We start from the raw sequence: 19,175 nt of genomic DNA, 5'->3' as shown, positions 1-19,175 counted from the left end.
TGTTGGACTTTTCGATAATGCTTTAAATAAAGTATTTTCATGTCGGGTCAGTTTGGCACACAGGAACAGGTGTGCCTTCCAAGGCTGTGAAAGCGGACTACGATCGTTACATATTCTTCCCCCGGAAAGCAATGTTCGCGATCAATGGCTTTTATTTATTTTTAACAGAAGCTGATCGGCTGCAGCCTCCCATCTATCCATGACCTGCACGTCTCCAGGACTATGGGGCGAGCAGGTCGGATCACAGCTGACCCTTCTCTATTCGCACCACTCCCCTTGGGCAGGAGGCTTCGGTCCATTCGGACCAGAACCTCCCGTCACAAAAACATTTTTTTCCCCCTTGCAGTTGGACTTACGAACACTTCATAATCACCTCATAACCTGCCCCAGTCACTTTACCATCATTAAAATTGCACTAATGAAGCTGCACTGTTGTTGCTCTGTATATTGGATACTGTGTATTGTTGTACACACCTTGTACATTTTATATTCATATATTTTTATTCTTTATTTTTTATTATTATATCCTATGTTACAAGTTTGCACCTTACGCCGCAGCAAATTCCTAGTTAGTGAACACTGTTCACTAACAATGGCAATAAAACGAATTCTGATTCTGAACAAAATCAACCCCAGCAATCAGTACAGCCTGTAAGTATCACATTTTATTTTGTTTTAAATGTGTGTTGTGCCATATTCCTGTTGTAAGAATTGCACGTTAGCTTGTTCATCTAAAGGGAATGAGCTTTCTTTTCAGTCAGTGTATTACTCTATAGCTCTGTTTTCAGTGAGAGCAAGGGCAGCCAATCAAGCAACGGCAACCGAATAGCGTCAACACCTACCTGCATTTCATAATGAGGTTGCCAGATAAGCTCTGAAACGACGCCAATAAGGGCAAACGACGCATTCTAAACCCAGCATAGTAACATAGCTGTTTCAGAGAGCCTTTTAGGGAGGTTCTGAGCCATTACAGACCCAACCAATTTTTTTTGGTCTACATGTCACATCACAGAACAAGGATTAATGCCCCATTCAACCGTTCTCTATCACCTTTAAGTCTGGTACGAGGAACGGAAAGTAGGTCCTTGTCTGAGGAGTGCAGAAGCCGCGACTCGGAGTAGGGGTGGAGGAGATCAGAGATGTACTTAGGTGCAAGTGAGTGGAGAGATTTGTAGGTCAAGAGAAGGATTTTATAGGCGATGCGTGCTTTGACTGGGAGCCAGTGAAGTTGCTTTAGGATGGGGGTGATGTGCTGCCAGGACTTGGTGTGAGTTAGCACCCAGGCAGCTGAGTTTTGGACATACTGAAACCTGTCAAGGGACTTACTGGGTAGCCCAGACAGGGCACCATTGCAGTAGTCCATACGGGAGGAGATAAATGAGTGGATGAGGGTCTCTGTTACTGAGTCGGATAATGAGGGCCGGAGTCTTGAAATGTTTCTGAGGTGAAAAAATGCAGATTTAGTGATACTCTTGATGTGAGACCAAAATGAGAGAGTGGAGTCCAGGATGACACCCAGGTTCCGTACCTCTGGTGATGGAGAGATGGAACAGCCATCTATGACCAGGGCCAGATCACCAACCTTCTTCAGCAGGGGTGCCGGGGCCACCACCATGAGCTCCGTTTTGCTGCTGTTGAGTTTGAGAAGGTTAGAGGTCAACCAAGCTTTTATTTGCTGCAGGCAGTTGTTGAGTTGCGTGGGTGGGAGCTGAGAGGAGGGGTTTGTGCTGATGTACATCTGAGTGTCATCAGCATAGCAGTGAAAACTGAGTCCATGGTTTCGGATAATTTGTCCTAGGGGGAGCATGTAAATAGTGAAACGAAGGGGACCCAGGACAGACCCCTGGGGGATGCCATGGCTAACTGATGCAGTGATGGAGTTGGAGCCTTTCAGAGTGATGCATTGTTTCCTGCTTGAGAGGTAAGACTGGAACCAAGAGAGTGCTGTGCCAGTGAGGCCAATTAGTTTAGAGAGACGGGTGAGGAGGATGGTGTGGGAGACAGTATCAAAGGCTGCGGACAGGTCTAGGAGGATGAGGATGGTGATAAGACCATTATCTGCAGCAACCAGGAGGTCATTGGTGATTTTGATGAGGGCGGTTTCAGTACTGTGGTGGATTCTGAAACCGGACTGGAGAGGTTCGAAGAGCTCATGGTGGGACATGTGGTGTTGGAGCTGGGCAGCCACTGCTCTTTCCAAGATCTTACTCAGGAAGGGAAGTTTGGAGATCGGGCGATAGTTGTTAGGGTCATCTGGGTCCAGTCCAGGCTTTTTGAGGGTTGGAATCACAGCTGCCATTTTGAAGCTGAGTGGTACCACGCCAGAGCTGAGTGATGCATTAATGATGGTCACCACTAAGGGGCAGAGGGTGGAGAGACAGGCCTTCACCAGGGTCACACACAGACATCAGGAGCTGCTGATCCACTTTTTCTTGGAAAAAATCCAGGAATCTGGAGCAGAGGTCAGCAGCATCAGAAGGTTGGGGGGCATCGGGAGGGTCAAGAAGACGGTTAATGGTAGAGAAAAGCATTTTGGGATTGTTTTGTTGATGAGTGTGGAGTAGTATTGTGTTTTTGTCCGGGAGAGAGCCTCTTTATAGCTCTGAACATGGTCCCTGTAGGCTTCAAGATGGACAGTGAGACCAGATCTTTTAAAGAGCCTCTCGAGCCGGCGCCCAGTAGCCTTGGCTACTTGGCTACTCAAGCCATCTAGCGATAGCCACACCTGTTACGGTGTTTGCTGCTCAGAAGCAGAGGAGTGCTTGGTCTGCACTTCGGTCTGCACAGTTTACATTGGACGCATTGATATCAAGGGAGGCAAAAATAGCGCCAAGCGATGTGAGGTCTGACTTTTTCATCGAGAACGATTTTGTGATGCAAATGTATTACTCTTTTGAATGCATATTGTTTTGAGAAGCAAGACGCTTTATTTTTCTAGCCCCAGCCAACTAGCCAGACTACCTTTGTGGACGCCAAAACTCGCCTGGAACTCGGCTCACAGTTATCCCGAATAGCTTAGTACAAGCGCTAATGGAACCTGGCAGTATCTCCAAAATTACCACACTAAAATCACATGCCATGACACCAAACTTCTACAGTAGTACAAATTAGTGCTGGGCGGTATGACCAAAAATACATAACACGGTATTTTTTCATGGTATCACGGTTTCACGGTATATCACGGTATTTTTTTTTCATGCACAATTAGGTGTTCACAGCATTTTTTACAGATTGAGAACAGAATTAAAAATTAAAATAAAAATTCTTCAAAATAATTCCTTCGTTAATAATTGGTCACACAGAACTTTATTGTATTAATATTCACATCTTTATTGTAAACAAATTAATAACATAGCTAATTACACTGATACCTCCGGTTCAGGCTGGTCCTCATCCTCAACACGTCTCTTTTTCAATCGTGGAAAATATTTTTCTGGATTGAAGCAGCAAACATTCAGTGTAAGAGTTTAAAAAAACTACTTTATTTGATTCACAGCTGCTAGTGTTTAGACCTCGACAACCCAACTACCTTTTTTTTTTTTTTTTACGGCAAACTTGTGACTAGTTAACTTTATAAAGAAGGCGTAATCGCTTGTTTGCTATGGGTCGGGACAGGACAACATTGTATTAAAAATATAAAATATTTTTATAGGACTTTTTAATGGGAGCTAATCTAACGCGGCGCTGAAGCTAGCAAGCTTCCATGCTTCCCAGGCATGATCTCGCTGCTAAACCTGCGTTGACGTCACTTCCTTGATCTGGGAGCTTCAAAGTAAGATGAGGGTTGATCTACTACTGTAGACAACAAAGCAAGGCTGCTCAATTTCTCCATTGATGAAATAAATTCACAACTCTACAACATAAAATTCATAAAAAATCATGTAGAATATTGCATATACTTTGTTGTCTACAATCTGCCATCTCAGGACCATCTGCAGGACCTGTACGCCTCCAGGACGCTGAGGCGTGCAGATTGTGATTGTGGCCGACCCCTCCCACCCCGGACACAAACTTTTTGAGGCACTCCCCTCTGGCAGGAGGCTGTGGTCCATCAGGACCAAAATCTTCCGCCACAAGAACAGCTTCGTCCCCTCTGCAGTTGGCCTCACCAACAAGGCCCACTGAACCCCACTGACATGACCCCTTATTCCCACTGACACTTATATATTAACGTTATATTAACGTTCTGTCTCGCTGTCAGTACAGAGTGCGTTACATTAACGCACTCTTCTTACAAATACTTTGCACATATTTTTAAATTTTTTTACATTTATTATTACTTTATTCTATTATTATTATATTTTTTGTCTTGTTCTTATGGCACCAAACAGACCAGGCCAAATTCCTCGTGATGTACAAATTACTTGGCAATAAAACCTTTTCTGATTCTGATTCTGATAGCTGGCACCGTATGACTGCAACATTAGAATTTGAACATTGCCTGCACATTGATCACCCTGTATACATGGATTAACACAACACTACTAAAGAATTATTTTACCTTGACTTTCGAAAATGCTTTCGTTTCTTGATTACTTTCCGGCAACAGGATGAGCATGAGTTTTTTAGGTCCACAAGCTGATAGATGATGGGGTTGTACATTGCTGAGGACTTGGCCAGCAAAGTAGGAATGACAGACACAGGGATGGGGACCGAGTCCGGCTCGCCGAACGCTGACCACACCGAGACCACTGCATAAGGAATCCAGGCTATCAAGAATCCTGCACAGATTAGCATTGCAACCTGGAAGGTAATACAAAACATTATTCAGGTCACAGATTCTGCCGTGGTTTCTGAATGAGCAGTGCTAAATCTAGCTTCTTAGCGTTCGTTATTTCTTTAGTAATTTCACTTCACCCTGCTTTTTTTAATGTTTAACTCACCTTTGTAAGTTTGATCTCAAGATTGTGGTTGTTTTTGATGCGGGCATCAAAGTTTGAAATCTCCTTAGAAGAGGACTTGACCTTGAAGATGATCATTACGTAGGAGAAGAAAATTATGCCAGCAGGAAGGACAAGACAGAAGAATAGGATGGCCATGACAAAGCTCTGGCCTGACACTGAGGCTTGTGCAAGCCACCAGTCCAGAGTGCAGGAGGTCCCAAAAGGCTCTGGAGCATAGCTCCCCCAGCCGACCAGGGGCATCGTAGCCCAGAAGGCGGCATACACCCATACAAAGGCCAGGCATACGAAGGTGTGGTGGCGTTTCAGCCATGGGCCTATAATTGAGGAAAAGTAACATCATGTATGAAGGACTAATGGTTAGAGAGATAATAAAAAACACATTTCAAAACTTTAACTCTATCCAAACTCTCAAACTCCAATTTTTTTAGGCGTTCATCTTGACTTCAGTATATTTCTCATCCAAATCTTGACAGCAAACCAATTAATATCTAAAAAGAAGCTGTTGCTTTTGGCATTTGTATACTGAGTAGGAGTGTTTTCCACTTATAACAACATGCCTGCCTTAAACAGATGCAATTTGTTTTCTTCAATTCAAGCAGTGTCACTAAAAGAAAAAAAAAAGACAAACACAAAGGCAATTAACCTTAGAAAGATGTTTGTGTACCTTCTTTTTGCTGCATTCTAGCTAATTGCTGTAGTTAGAGTTAAGGGGAGCCAATATTGTGATTCTTAGGTCAAACTAAAATTGAACTGCTATTCCACACAAAATAGTAAGAGGAAAAAGTAAGAAATTGGCATTTATGTTGCAATAACGCTCCTAATACAAGTGTTTTCTTTCATATTCTTTGTTAGCTGTTGCCAAATTTTATTTCTCACTTGAACATTACAAAAAAAGAAAAAGAAAAAACATTCAACAAAGACAATAAGTACTGAGGTTCTGACATGACTGAGTTCTGTCAGACTTTGCAATCAACACAACTAAAACTAGGAGGAAAGACTGCTATTGCTAACTACAGCTGTACTAACTTCTTTTTTATGTTGCTCGATGACGAATATGTTTTGCAGGAGCTTTATATTGGCCTGCTGTACATTCCCTTGGGTTCAATGCAAAGGTTAGCAAGCTAAGCGTACTAGCCTCACTTTCACTTTTATATAAAGTCATAGCTTTGGATCCTCGTAGTATACAGGTCTGTATTCTTTTTTATAAGAAGCCCTCATACAGCACACGTTACATCAGGCTTAAGACAGTAATTCAATACAGGTACAGCTGCACATCAGAGGTTACATGCTAAATTCTTCCATAATGCTCAAACAGTGTGTGTGGTAATATGTATCTGTGAAAGTGTATGTGGAATTTAAATGTATAGGAAAGTTTGTGCGGGGAGTTTCTGACGTACCATATTGGAGATGACAGATCTTGAGATACCGATCCAGGCTCACCACTGTCATTGTGGTGAGGCTACCGCAGCCAAAGAAGAAGCCTGCCCAGCCGTAGAATCGACAGCCCTCCCAGCCAAACAACCAGCGGTGGGAGAAACTAGATACAACAAAAAATGGCTTCCCTGTCACTGGAAAGAGTGACACAGAAATGAGAAATGAAAGATGAGGAGGACAAAACAGAAGGCATGACATGGAAAGAGAGATGAGGAAAACAAAGATTGGAAAAAGGAAAAAAAAAAGTAAAGAGTTAAAAGTGTTAGAGAGATGAAGGGGTATCTTATTATCCATATCTCAAAATATTTCAAAAGGTTTGTAGGGCTCTTTCATGGAAAATTGATTAAATTTAATTATCTACAAATCTGTCTTATCTTAATCTTAAATTACTCCACTCAAAACAAAAGTAATTCCAGCCAACCTATACATATAGAATATTGCTGTGCTTAAGCGTTATGTAATATACAATTCCAGCCTATAGTTGAAGTCAGAATCATAATGCAAATATTATGCTGTACTTGAAATTTTTCTCATAGAATATTAATTAATTAACGATATATTACAAATCTTTCAATTCTGAGTTTGCATCAATTAAAGAAAACTGCATTCTTTTTTTTAACAATATGTTTATTAATATTTGAAAATATTTGGAATCTCCCCCCCCCCCTCCCCCCCCAACATACAATCGGTATAAACAACAAGAAATAAAAGGATAAGTTATGCAGTAGCCTGTACATAATGAAATACTTTAAGTGGCTAGGTCTAAACATGGCCATCACAATTAAGAGAAGTGCTATTTTGCAAAAAGGTCACAAAGTTTCCCCAGCATTTATCAAAAAGCAGGATCTCAATTGTTCAAAGGATTTCAAATTATTGTGCTCATACAGATGTCCAAATGTACATATGTACGTAGAAATCTGTTTATCCAAGTTTTTAAAGAAGGTTTTGGGGATTGGTGTTGGCAATCATTTTTATACAATTTATTCTGCCAATTAGGGAGAGAGGTAGAGACTTCCACCTGTCCAAGCCTGCTTCCACTTTATTAAACCTGGGGCCATAGTTGAGGGAGAAAATGTGGTCTAGTTGGTTGGGTACTTGCAGACCAAGATAACAAACCTTGAGGTTCCCAACGAAAGGGGATATTTTCCTTTGACAATTCCTGGGCAGTTGAATTGAGAGGCATTATCACACTCTTACTTGTGTTTATTTTGTATCCAGAGATGCAACTATATTCATCTAGTAGGGTGCAAAGAGCGGGGAGCGATGACGCTATGTTGGTCAAGTATAACATTATATCATCAGCATATAACGAAATTACATGTTTTTCCTTTTCAGCCATAACTCCTTCTATAACAGGATGCGCTCTTATAGCAAGTGCAAGAGGCTCAATTGCCAGTGATAAGAGAAGCGGGGACAGGGGACAACCCTGACGTGTACCACGTGACAAGGGGAAACGAGAGGAGATGTTAGCATTTAGCATATAGTATCTGTATTATCCGTATCAGATTCGGACCAAAATTAATTTTTTGTAGAACTGCAAAAAGAATGGGCCATTCTACACGATCAAACGCCTTTTCGGCGTCTAGTGAAAGGGCAACTACAGGGGTATTGATTTTTTTTTTTCGGCACAATGAATTATGTTGAGACACCTGTTGAGGGAAAGCAATTTTGATCCTTAATCTGATCCTTAATTATAAGGCTATGTATCACATTCTGCAGTCTAGTGGCTATAACCTTGGTAAAGATCTTATATTCTGATGAGAGGAGGGCAATAGGCCAATAAGATCCACAGAGTCCTGGGTCTTTGCCTGGCTTTAACAGAACTGTAATCAGGGCTTGTTCTAAAGTTTTAGGTAACTGATCAATTTCAATTGCATGCTTATACACATCCACATATCCACACATTACCCCCACACTGAAACACCTTCACTGGCTCCCAGTGAAGTCACGCATCACCTACAAAATCCTACTCCTCACATACAAATCCCTCCACACTCTTGCTCCCCAGTACCTCTCCGATCTCATCCAGCAACACTCCCAACCAAGGTCCCTGAGGTCCTCTGGCGAGAACCAGCTCGTCACTCCCCGCTCCAGACTACGGACTTTTGGAGACCGAGCCTTCTGTGTTGCTGCCCCCACCCTTTGGAACAGTCTAACTTTCCATATCCGCCAAGCTCCCACACTGGAAACGTTCAAAAAGCACATCAAATCCCACTTATTCACTGAGGCCTATGGTCCTTCATCACCTTGGCCCCATCCCCATTTCTACTCCCTCCCCTCTTCTTTCCTCTATTCCCTAGCCCCATCTCCTTTATGTAAAGCGACCTTGGGTTACTTGAAAGGCGCTATATAAAACCAAGTCATTATTATTATTATTATTATTATTATTATTATTAGCGGTGTAATCAGACTAGATGTAAAAGCTTTATAGAAGTCCATAGGGAACTCTTCCGGCCCTGGTGATTTTCCACCTGAAAGCTTTCCTATTGCTTCTAAGACTTCCCTGTTTGGTGATGTCAGAATCTAGATTATCCCCTGTCTCCGCAGTCAGTCCCGGTACGGCCTGTCCCTTCAAAAAGTCATTAATTTTACTAGTATCTACATCCTGAGAGGAATATAAGTCCAGATAAAAGTCCTTGAAGGTCTCATTAATAAGTTTAGGATCATGGACTACAGTGGTACCATCTTTAATCTTAACTGCTGGGATACATTTTGAGCTATCTTCTTTTTGGATCTGCCAGGCTCATAGTTTACCGCTTTTATCCCCATGTTCATACAAAACTGCATTCTTAACCAGTTTAAGTGTGTAATAATTGTCAACAAGCAGTGTCAATTAAGCTTTTTGGTGTTGCCATCTTGAAAATCAGCTGTGTGGTGTGAATGCGAGACCTGAACCAAACCAAGAGCTTGAATTTCAGAACAGATGAAATAGATCCTAAATGGCAACAAAACTTTCATAGTAATCCAATGATCAGACACAGATAAAGTAAGTGCTGCACATGTAAATAGCGAATTAAAGTACGATGGGTTTTCCACATTGTCACATTGGGAGTGGTGAAGGAGGACCCACGGATATACCGAAAAAAACAAACAAACAAACAAACAAAAAAACTTTAAATCCAGACAAACAAATGGTGCAGCTGAGCCACTATACAAAAACCGAACTAAAACTTTTAAATATAAATAATTTAAATAAAATTGTTTTAAAACACGACTAGGACTGTTAAAACCTGAAAAAGATGGACAAACCTGATAACATGAGCGACGATGGCATGGATGAGGATCTGGCAATGAACATGAAAAAAAAAAAACTGGAGACTAAATACTAGATAGCCCCAAATAACAACAACACAGCAAATCTCGCTTAACGGTTAAGCATTAAGCGAGACAGTGGCAGCACCAAGTTCCTGGGTGTGCACATCTCTGAAGATCTAGCATGGAGCACCAACACTGCATCACTGGCCAGGAAAGCCCAACATCGCCTGTGCCTCCTCTGGAAACTAAGGCTACCTTTACACGGAAACGATCTGAAACCAAAACGCAAAAGTGGCGTTTCGTTTTCACTTTTAAATCTGCATTTAGACGAGCGTTTTAGGGTGAAAATCTGCGTGCATACGGAAACGCAAAAGTGTGTGACGTTTCATATTTATTGATGCAGTAAACATGCCAGATGGCTAGGTCGCCTGCTCTCTCTATGAACTTCAAGAATTTCGAGGACGTAGTTCATATTTTTGGTCTGTTCTTTACTACTCTCGCTCATCATTGCTGTTATCTGATGAAATGACTCTTGAGCGTCAATTACCACGCCTAAGGCGAGTTGAAAGTCCGCAGGGACGGACATGTTGATAGCCTACTGATGTGTTTCCCATGGTTTTCTGGCGCTTTATTATGCTTGTCACGTCATTTCTATGTGACGAGAAACTCAGTTTTGCGTTTTCATCCTTTACACGGTGGCGCGAAAGTGGAGCGTTTTTAAGAATTCCACTCTGGAGGGCGGTTTCACTTTTTTGCGTTTTCATGCCCCCAAAACTCAGTTTCCATCTAAACAATATAGTGCATTCGCAAAAAGGTTTTGCGTTTTTAACCCGTTTTCGTTTCCGTGTAAAGTGCCCCTAAGAAGAGCAAAAGCCCTGGCCCCCATCATGACGGTCGGCAAACTTCACACAGAGTTTGCTACTGCTAGTTTGGTGCAACATGGCAGGATATTTATCAGATTTTGACAAAACTGGATGACAACTTTGAGTACGATGGACCGGAGTAAGTGAATCGTGCTGCAGAAGCGTGCGTTGATGACATCATCCCACTAGACGCGTGTGTAGAAAGCCCCCGATAGCCCCCAATAACAACAACACGGCAGCTCTGAACTAACAGTGCAATAGTACGCGTTCGTTCATTCATTCATTCGTCTTAAGTCTGGAACAAGTAAGTAACTCAGAGTAATGCAGAAAAACTAGTCCATGCATTTGTTACTTCAAGATTGGACTACTGTAATTCTTTATTATTGGGCTGTCTCACATATTCTCTGAAAAGCCTTCAGTTGATCCAATATGCTGCAGCCAGAGTTCTGATGAGATCTAACAGGAGAGATCATATTTCTCTAGTTTTAGCTTCTCTTCATTGGCTCCCTGTTAAATTCAGAATAGAATTTAAGATTCTTCTGAATACACATAAAAAGGTCTTAATGACCGAGCTCCATCATATCTTAAAGATCTCATTGTAAGATATTTTCCTAACAGAGCACTTTGCTCCCAAACTACAGGTTTACTTGAGGTTCCCAGAGTTTCTAAAAGTAGAATGGGAGGCAGAGCCTTCAGTTATCAGGCCCCTCTATTGTGGAATAAGCTGCCAGTAAATGTTGGGGAAAGCAGACACCCTTTCCACTTTTAAGACTAGGCTTAAAACTTTCTTTTTTGATAAAGCTTATAGTTAGGGATGGCTCAGGTGATCCTGAAACATCCCATAGTTAAGCTGCTATAGGCCTAGACTGCTGGGGGGCCTCATCTGTCACACCTTTCCTCACTTTACTCTCTTTTTCCCCTGTTTAATTTCTCAAATGATATTATGTACAGGTGACATTATTGTTGTCATTATCTCGTGTTTCCCTCTTCCAACAGGTATCCTTTTAATGGTGTTGATGTTTGTTGTCCCCTCTTTTCTGTCTTCTCAAACCCCAGCTGGTCGAGGCGGATGGCCACCCTTCCTGAGTCTGGTTCTGCCAGAGGTTTCTTCCTGTTAAAAGGGAGTGGTTCCTTTCCACAGTCGCCTCAGGCACGCTCAGGACGGTTTCAGTGCAATCTGTTGGTTTCCTTAGCTTGGAAATTGTTTTTGAACTAGCTCTATAAGAATTAATTGGATTATTTTGAAATCAAGATTACAATTAATTGAACTCCAATTGGCTTGAATTGGACTATATTATTTTAAGTGCCTTGAGATGACATTTGTTGTAATTTGGCGCTACATAAATAAACTGAATTGAATTTAATTGAATTAAATGTTATAACTGTTTGTTGATGGGTTAAAGGTCTTTTATATTGGGAATACCCTTCACATGCAACTACGCTTAAAGAATTCAGGACCAAGCTCAAGTTTATTTCTCACAACTTAGTACCCCCAAAACTGTGGTGTTGTGTATCGGATGTGGGCTCTATTCCTGGAGAGTTGGACAGGGCAAGAGCCATGTGGTGTGCCAAACCATCTCTCGGGTGAGACCAGAGAGATGATGAGCCAAAGGTTTTCTTGGAATCACTGAAAACCCAGCGGGTAATTTGTAGACACACACACACACACACACACATGATCGCTCACATGTTCAGAGGCTTAACAGCGTTTACAGTACATACACTTGTTTGCAGCGATGCCCTCCAGCTGTACAAACAAGGGCAGTGTTTTGTTTACCCTATGGCTTGTGTTGTCTGTTACTGTTAGTGTTAAAAGCTTCCCAACTCTTGTGGAAAGTATTAAGAATATATATATATATATAGAAAATTAAATATACAGAGAGTTATCAGCCAGGTTGTGGCTATGTCACTCCAAATAATAGCTGGTGGCAAAACAATGAGCCGTTTGGTGGCTGGTCCAACTTTTCATTGAGGAAAAGTATACTGGCTACACAACAACAACAAAAAAATGCTTTACATACATCCACAACAAATTTCTCTGAAATGAAACCATCAGCTGACCAACAGACTTGGTCTCATGACGGTCTAACCCCAGCTCACGTACCCTATTAGTGGGTGAATAGTCCAACACTTGGTGAATTCTGCTTCAATAATAAGATAAGCCAACATTAAAAAGATAAAAAAAAGTACAGTCAGTCAGTTCTTCTTGTAAAAATTTTTAACAGTAATTACTCCAGTGGCTTTCTAAACAACTTACTGTGGACCGATGTATAACCTCATAATATTTGGTATTAATGTGCTAAATCTCATTTCATAATGCAGAATATTCATAATGTTAATGTATCAGGTTTCTCATCATCCAGAGAGTCTGTTCCGGCTTTTCCACACAAAATAAGCAGTAGATGACTACTACTTTTAGCTATGATTTGTTTAGTTTTTTTCAGTATATTCACAAAGCCCACAAAAGGGCTTAATGGATGAAGAGGTCAGCTGAGGAGGATTAGTAAGGATTAAATAAATGAGTGTAGTGGTTAGTATTATGAAGGAGATAAAATATGTAACTACCTTTCACTTTTTTAAATATCAGCAAATGGATGACTGAAAATGTATTTCTTAACTTCTTATATGCATATCTGTCAAAAAAGAAAGTACACCCTTTTTTAATTTCAAGATTTTGTCTGTCAAGACATAAAAAAATAATCTGGTGCATAAATATTAGATGTCATTAGATGAACACAACCTCAGGGGAGGTCAAAATTCAGATTCAGAATGTGAAACTCCACCCTTCATGCTTTTCATAAAAATTAAGAGAGTAAGTAGCCGTAGTGCTTCTAATCAAATACACTTGCATTAATAAAAGTGTGAGTAGTTAACTCATCTGGTGTTAGGAGGGAAGACATCAGCAATGATCTGAGAAAGAAAATTGTTGTTGCCCCATCGATCAAGAAAAGGGTTATCCAAACAATTTAAAGTCCATAATTCTACGGTGAGAAAGATTCTTTACACGTGGAAAACAAATTAGTATGCATGTAAACCCAAAGCTCACACAGTGGAATGCTCAGGGAAATAAAAACACACACACACACACACAAAAAAAAAAAAAAACAAGAGCTACACTTCAGATTTTACAGGCTGCTGTTAAAGTTTATAATAGTAGGAAAATACTGACTTATTGGATGGGTCATTTAGTCAGCCATGAATTCATCAGTGTACCAAAGTATTCAGAAGTCAAATGAGAGGCCATCTGTTGGCCCCTGCTGGGTGATGACTTAGGAAAATGATTCCAAGAACACTGACAAATCTCCAACAGAATTGCTGAAAGTTCAGACCTAAACCAGATTAAAAAGCTTTGTGGTGACTTGAACAGATCTGTACCGAAATGAATTCCCATATTTAAACCTCAATGAACTGAAGCAACGGCATACAGAAAAGCAGGCCAAAATTCCTCAAAATTAATGTGAGAGACTGATGATTACTTCATTACTTCAAGTTATCTCTAAAGATGGTTGTACTAGTTGCTGAATCATTGAGTGTACAAACTTTCTCATGACACACAACTGCATTTTGGCTTAGCTTTTGTTAAATAAATAACGACTGTGTGTAATGTGTTGCTTTTCATTTGAAGTGGAAAGGATTTTTTTTCTGTCCCTGTGACTTGAATTGAAAGAAGTGTTTCCTTTTTTGTTATTGTATTCGATTTTGTCGACTCTCAGTGGACATCTTTGTATGGAGCCTTAAATGTATGTGTTCAAATAAGTATCTAAAGTCTAAGTGGCTTTATGTTGTTCAAAAGTGTGCTGTGGCCTTGTATAGTACATGCCAAGTTCATGACACAGAATGTTTTATTTTGTTTTACCAAAAGCCAGTGTATTCCAACCCTAGATATCTGAAGTAATTCTGACTATAACAGAGTTATAAATCTGCCCAGTTAGAGGGCCTGTGAAGGAATGTCAACTGTATCTATATTCTACAGTAAGGAGCTAGGTTTAATTATGTTTGGAATAGAAGTCTACATACTTAAGGTGATTTAACCTTTTTCATTGTGTTAATGATGAGTTGAGTAGACATGAAAAGTATATGTTTAAGCGAGGTAACTATCTAGGCTTATAGCACTCTCAAGTTCAATCAGATATCTTACAACCACCTCACCCTGCATTCAACAAGGGCAGCTGTGTAGTTAATGTTCTTTTCTGGTAGGAAATGCTCAAACATCCAGTCATGTGACTTGAATGGCTTGGGTACACAAAACTGCAGTAAACAAACTTCAATTAATTGAAGCAATGTTGTAAAAATGAGTGAGCCAAAATTCCTACCCAAACAACGTGACAGCATGATAACTTTATGCAGAAAATGATAACTTCAAGTCATTGCAGCAAAAGAATATTCTACAATCTATTTAGGGTGTAGGGGAGCGTGTGTGTAAGATGAGCCATTTCTTATTGATGTAGTCTATAAGACAAGGACAAATAATACAGAAGAACAATAATAGCATTTAACACATTTCTGGATGTTTAACTATCATTGTAAATGATCAGAATTCATCTATGAAAAAAGGTTCTAAAAATAAGGCTTCTTAAAAAAAATTGAAAGAAAGAATTTAATTCCACGGATCAATTTGAACCAGGTTTTGTGATAAGCACCATCTGGGCTAAACTGAACATCTGATTAAATCTGAATAATTTCTTAAACAAATTGTTGAAGTTGTAACTGTCCTAAAAGTTTTCTCTCCCTTCGTATCACTCCGTGATTGCCACCTGCCGATAGCCGCACCTGTTACGGAGTTTACTGCTCGGAAGCAGGGGACTGCTCGGTCTGCACTTCGGTCTGCACGGTCTACATAGCCTGTAGTGATACAAATGTAGAGAAAATAGCGCCAAGCGATGGTGAGGTCTGACTTTTTCCTGGAGAACGATTTTGTGATGCAAATGTATTACTCTTTGAACGCATATTGTTTTGAGAAGCAAAACGCTTTATTTTTGTGGCCCCAGCCAACTAGCTGGATGTACCTTCATCAACGCCAAAACGAGGCCGGAACTCGGCTCACAGGACGCAGCAGGGGGTAAGAAAATGTTCATAAATGATATTGTTAATATGGGATGTCATGAAAGCAGTTCATTTAAGTAAAAAGTTTTTTTTAATAATTAAAAAAAAAATAGCTTAATATTTTCAACAGCTAAACAAGCACTGTAACTACTCACATTTTCTAAAAAAAAAATATTTTTATGAGTATTTAGAAGTTAGCTCTGACATAACTAAGTGTTCTTGCGGGATGGCCATGGTACAGAGGTGGTACCAGTGGTCGTATTGGAATCAGATGGTGAGTAGTTTGATCCCCAGCCTCTCCAAACTCAAAGTTTCCTTGGGCACAACATCATCACATCGTCCCCTTGTATGCTCGTTGGTGTATAATTGTAGACAAACAAATATTGATAAAAAAGATAATGGTAAGATGGACTAGCGGCCCGTCCTTGGTGTACCCTGCCTCTCGCCCATTGACTGCTGGGATAAGCTCCAGCCCCCTCGCGACCTGACCGACAGATTCAGCGGGTATAGACAATGGATGGATGGATGGAGGGAAGACAGCTTCATGTCAAAAGAGACAAACTATCCCTTTGATGTGGCTTTACAGAAAACTTCAGGTATTCAATTATTAAAATTTGTACTAAATTATTGTTAAGGAATTGAAAGTCTCGGTATACTTTCTATAAAACTACTGTTCTACTAACAAAGATATCTTTCCACAACTGCAGTCTCTTTACCATTACATGCTTCTTATTTTCAGGTGTGCCTAGAGTGGAAATTGCTATTCAGTGGTGCAACAGCCTTTAAATTGTCTCTCCACCTCTTTTGAATTATTCCGCAAATAAATTGACAGAGAATCTTTGGATACAGCTGAATAATCTTTTCTGCTGAGGAAGGTGAAATGACCTGGAAGAGGCAGCTATGAAAAGAGCTGATCAAACTCTCACACTGCTGGGTAAAGTGAATGTCAATCTTCCTTTAAAGTCAGTTAGCAAAGGAAAAACTGGATCAATTTTTGTCAATCTCCCGCAAAACAAATCATAGGGGAAAGTTGAAAATTTAAAATATGTACGGAAGTATCATCACCCAGTCAAGTTGTATAATCAAGTCTTTACATCCCCTGTAATTCATTACAGTATGATTTTGTCTACCCTGGTTAATATCAAGACATTCATTTTTGAATAGAACTATGCAGTTGCAATGTTGCAATGTCATTGTTAACATCACAAGGCATGAAAAGACAGCATACTGGTTTCAAAACATTTATTGTGAGTCAGGAATGGTAGCTGCAGGGGAAACACATGGGCTGATTACCCAGCTTTGCTCACTTTTAGGACACACACGTTCTTTGTTGACTTAACTTTGACTGTGTCTGCATCTAATGGGGCATACACAGGTCAGTATCCCTTACTGCTGTACCCAAACTTCAGCTTCCATACTGACCAGGCAGATAAAGTTTTAAAAAAATCATTTAATAATGACAGTGTGTGGTATTTTACCAATAAAAATGATCTCAAGGTGAAAATGTAGATGTATAACCACCTCTCAGCTGTTCTGGGGATTGCTGTTTCTCAAACTTCAAACTCCCGAGAGAATATTTTGGTTTATTTTTGCATTTAATAAAATTTGCAGACAAAAATTATTTTCATGTGGAGAATTATTTAACCTTACCCTTTCTGGTTTATGCAGCTGCATTCATATTGGGTTTAATTAATGTGGTGACTTAACACTTCAGCTACTAACTCAGCTATATTAACTTTTTTGACTGGCGAAATCCAGAGGGTAACTGGGCAAAAAAAAAAAACACACACTGATCACGAGTACACTAAAACAAATTTTAGCACAGGGGATTTCTATGATAACATCTCTAATTACTTTTACTTTTACAGTGTCTGCAAGTGGAGTTTTTACATTTAAAAAAACATCCTAACACAACAATGTATAGCTCTGTAAAGTATGTTAGTAATCAGGTTCCAGTAGTATTTCTAGCCGAGTATGGGGGGTTATGATTAAATGAAAATCCTTATGAGCTTCATCTTACAAGAGAAAGTTTTTATACGAATAGTGAACTTACGTATTTTGTTTGTGTAACCCATTAAGACCTGGGGCAGCCTCTAAATATGGGCACATACAAACATATATGTTAAATCTGTCATTCATGAGTAAATCACCACTTTTTTAGAGAAAATCTATAAAACATCTGACTGCTTAAAAAATCTCAACAACCTAAAAAAAGATCAGGTGATGTTATCAATGACAATTTTACTCATCAATCTCAAACCACATTAAAATGATTTCTAAAAGTAGTAGGTGTTTTCATTCTTTTTAAGCATATGAAATTGTTTACCTAGAGTCTACCTTTCAATGAAAGCTACATATTCTGATGATCAGGAATGATATTCCAAAAAGTTAGAGATAGGATAAGCCCTGTGATGGACTGGGGACCTGTCCAAGATGTACCCTGCCTCTTGCCCCTATGACAGCTGGGATAGGCTCCAGCCGCCCAACAACCCTGTGTTGGATTAAGCGGGTATAGAAAATGGATGGTTGGGATGGATAGTGATAGGATAAGAAATAAATTTGCTTATAATCAAGAAATTTGGAGCATTTATGTTCGGGAAACAGCATTCATGTAAACAGATTTGATTGATTGATTGATTGATTGATTGATTGATTGACAGATTCTGTCAATAAACTAATTGATTCAGCCCAAATATCTACACATGTGGCTATATGTTGTACATTTAGTGGGCTTTATATCAACTGATTTGCATAAAGGGATGCTAAATGCTGGACCATCTTGATATGTGTTGTACATGTCTGGAAAGTTATTGAGTGGGAGGCAGGATGTTCAGCAGCTGAAGAGGGAAGAGTATTTGAAAATATCTGTAAAAGTCGACTTCATGATTAACCTGGGGGTTTCTGATTTTCTATCAATTTAAACCACTTTATTGAGAAAGAAATTAAAATGTCACGTAACGTTTTTTAACTGAAATTATCTAATCAAATTGGCCAAATCTATTGAAAAACAACCAAGGCTTCGATGTGGTGAAAAAAGGAATTCCAGATTAAAATTTACACAGAACATAATTATGTGCATCCTTTATATGGCTGTATGATGTTTGTGACCAATAATTGTGCAGAAATCCATGCCTGTCCACTCACGATTACCACTAGCATTAATCAAAGTCCCAAAATGCAATATTTTAAAATTTGTACAGCAGCAGACAAACTATTCACAATGTAAAGATACAGCAGTATATTGATGTTTTTTCCATAGCACACAGCCCTCTCTCCCTCTTGTGGCTTGTATTTCCAGCTAGGTGTTTAGTTCTCACAAGATGAACCAGAAGGCATACATGAACACAGACTTGCTTATTTTAACTAGTAATATGTAAGTGAATATAACTAGCATCCGACTATAACAACTGCCTTTTGATCCTAAAAGACACAGAAAGAGATTTTATTTTTTCATTTATTTTCTTGCATACCTTCAGAGTGAGCAAAGCAGTAGTAGGTATATATATATATATATATATATATATATATATATATATATATATATATATATATATATATATATATATGTACTATAGGTATACTATAACTATAGGTTTTCCTTCACTGACTAAAACACTTTCTTTGGTTAAAAAGATTCCAACAAAGGGGAGGGATACGATCTGACACAATATTTTGG

The 19,175-nt window shown here is 39.6% G+C and overlaps 1 protein-coding gene across 1 annotated transcript in view; it reads right to left on the bottom strand.

Annotated features, from left to right (window-relative positions):
• The window catches only part of opn5 (opsin 5), an 86,168-nt gene that overhangs the window by 9,113 nt on the left and 57,880 nt on the right, over positions 1 to 19,175 (bottom strand). The window contains exons 4-6 of the mRNA XM_075458770.1: positions 6,302 to 6,472; positions 4,884 to 5,218; positions 4,502 to 4,743 (exon numbers count right to left, since the gene is read on the bottom strand). Coding sequence (XP_075314885.1) covers positions 4,502 to 4,743; positions 4,884 to 5,218; positions 6,302 to 6,472 — 748 coding nt within the window. The remainder of the gene's footprint in view (positions 1 to 4,501; positions 4,744 to 4,883; positions 5,219 to 6,301; positions 6,473 to 19,175) is intronic.

The sequence above is a fragment of the Odontesthes bonariensis genome, chromosome 24, assembly GCF_027942865.1.
Source record: "Odontesthes bonariensis isolate fOdoBon6 chromosome 24, fOdoBon6.hap1, whole genome shotgun sequence".
Taxonomy (NCBI): domain Eukaryota; kingdom Metazoa; phylum Chordata; class Actinopteri; order Atheriniformes; family Atherinopsidae; genus Odontesthes; species Odontesthes bonariensis.
The sequence above is the reverse complement of the archived record's forward strand: the minus strand, read 5'-3'. Positions and strand labels throughout refer to the sequence as shown.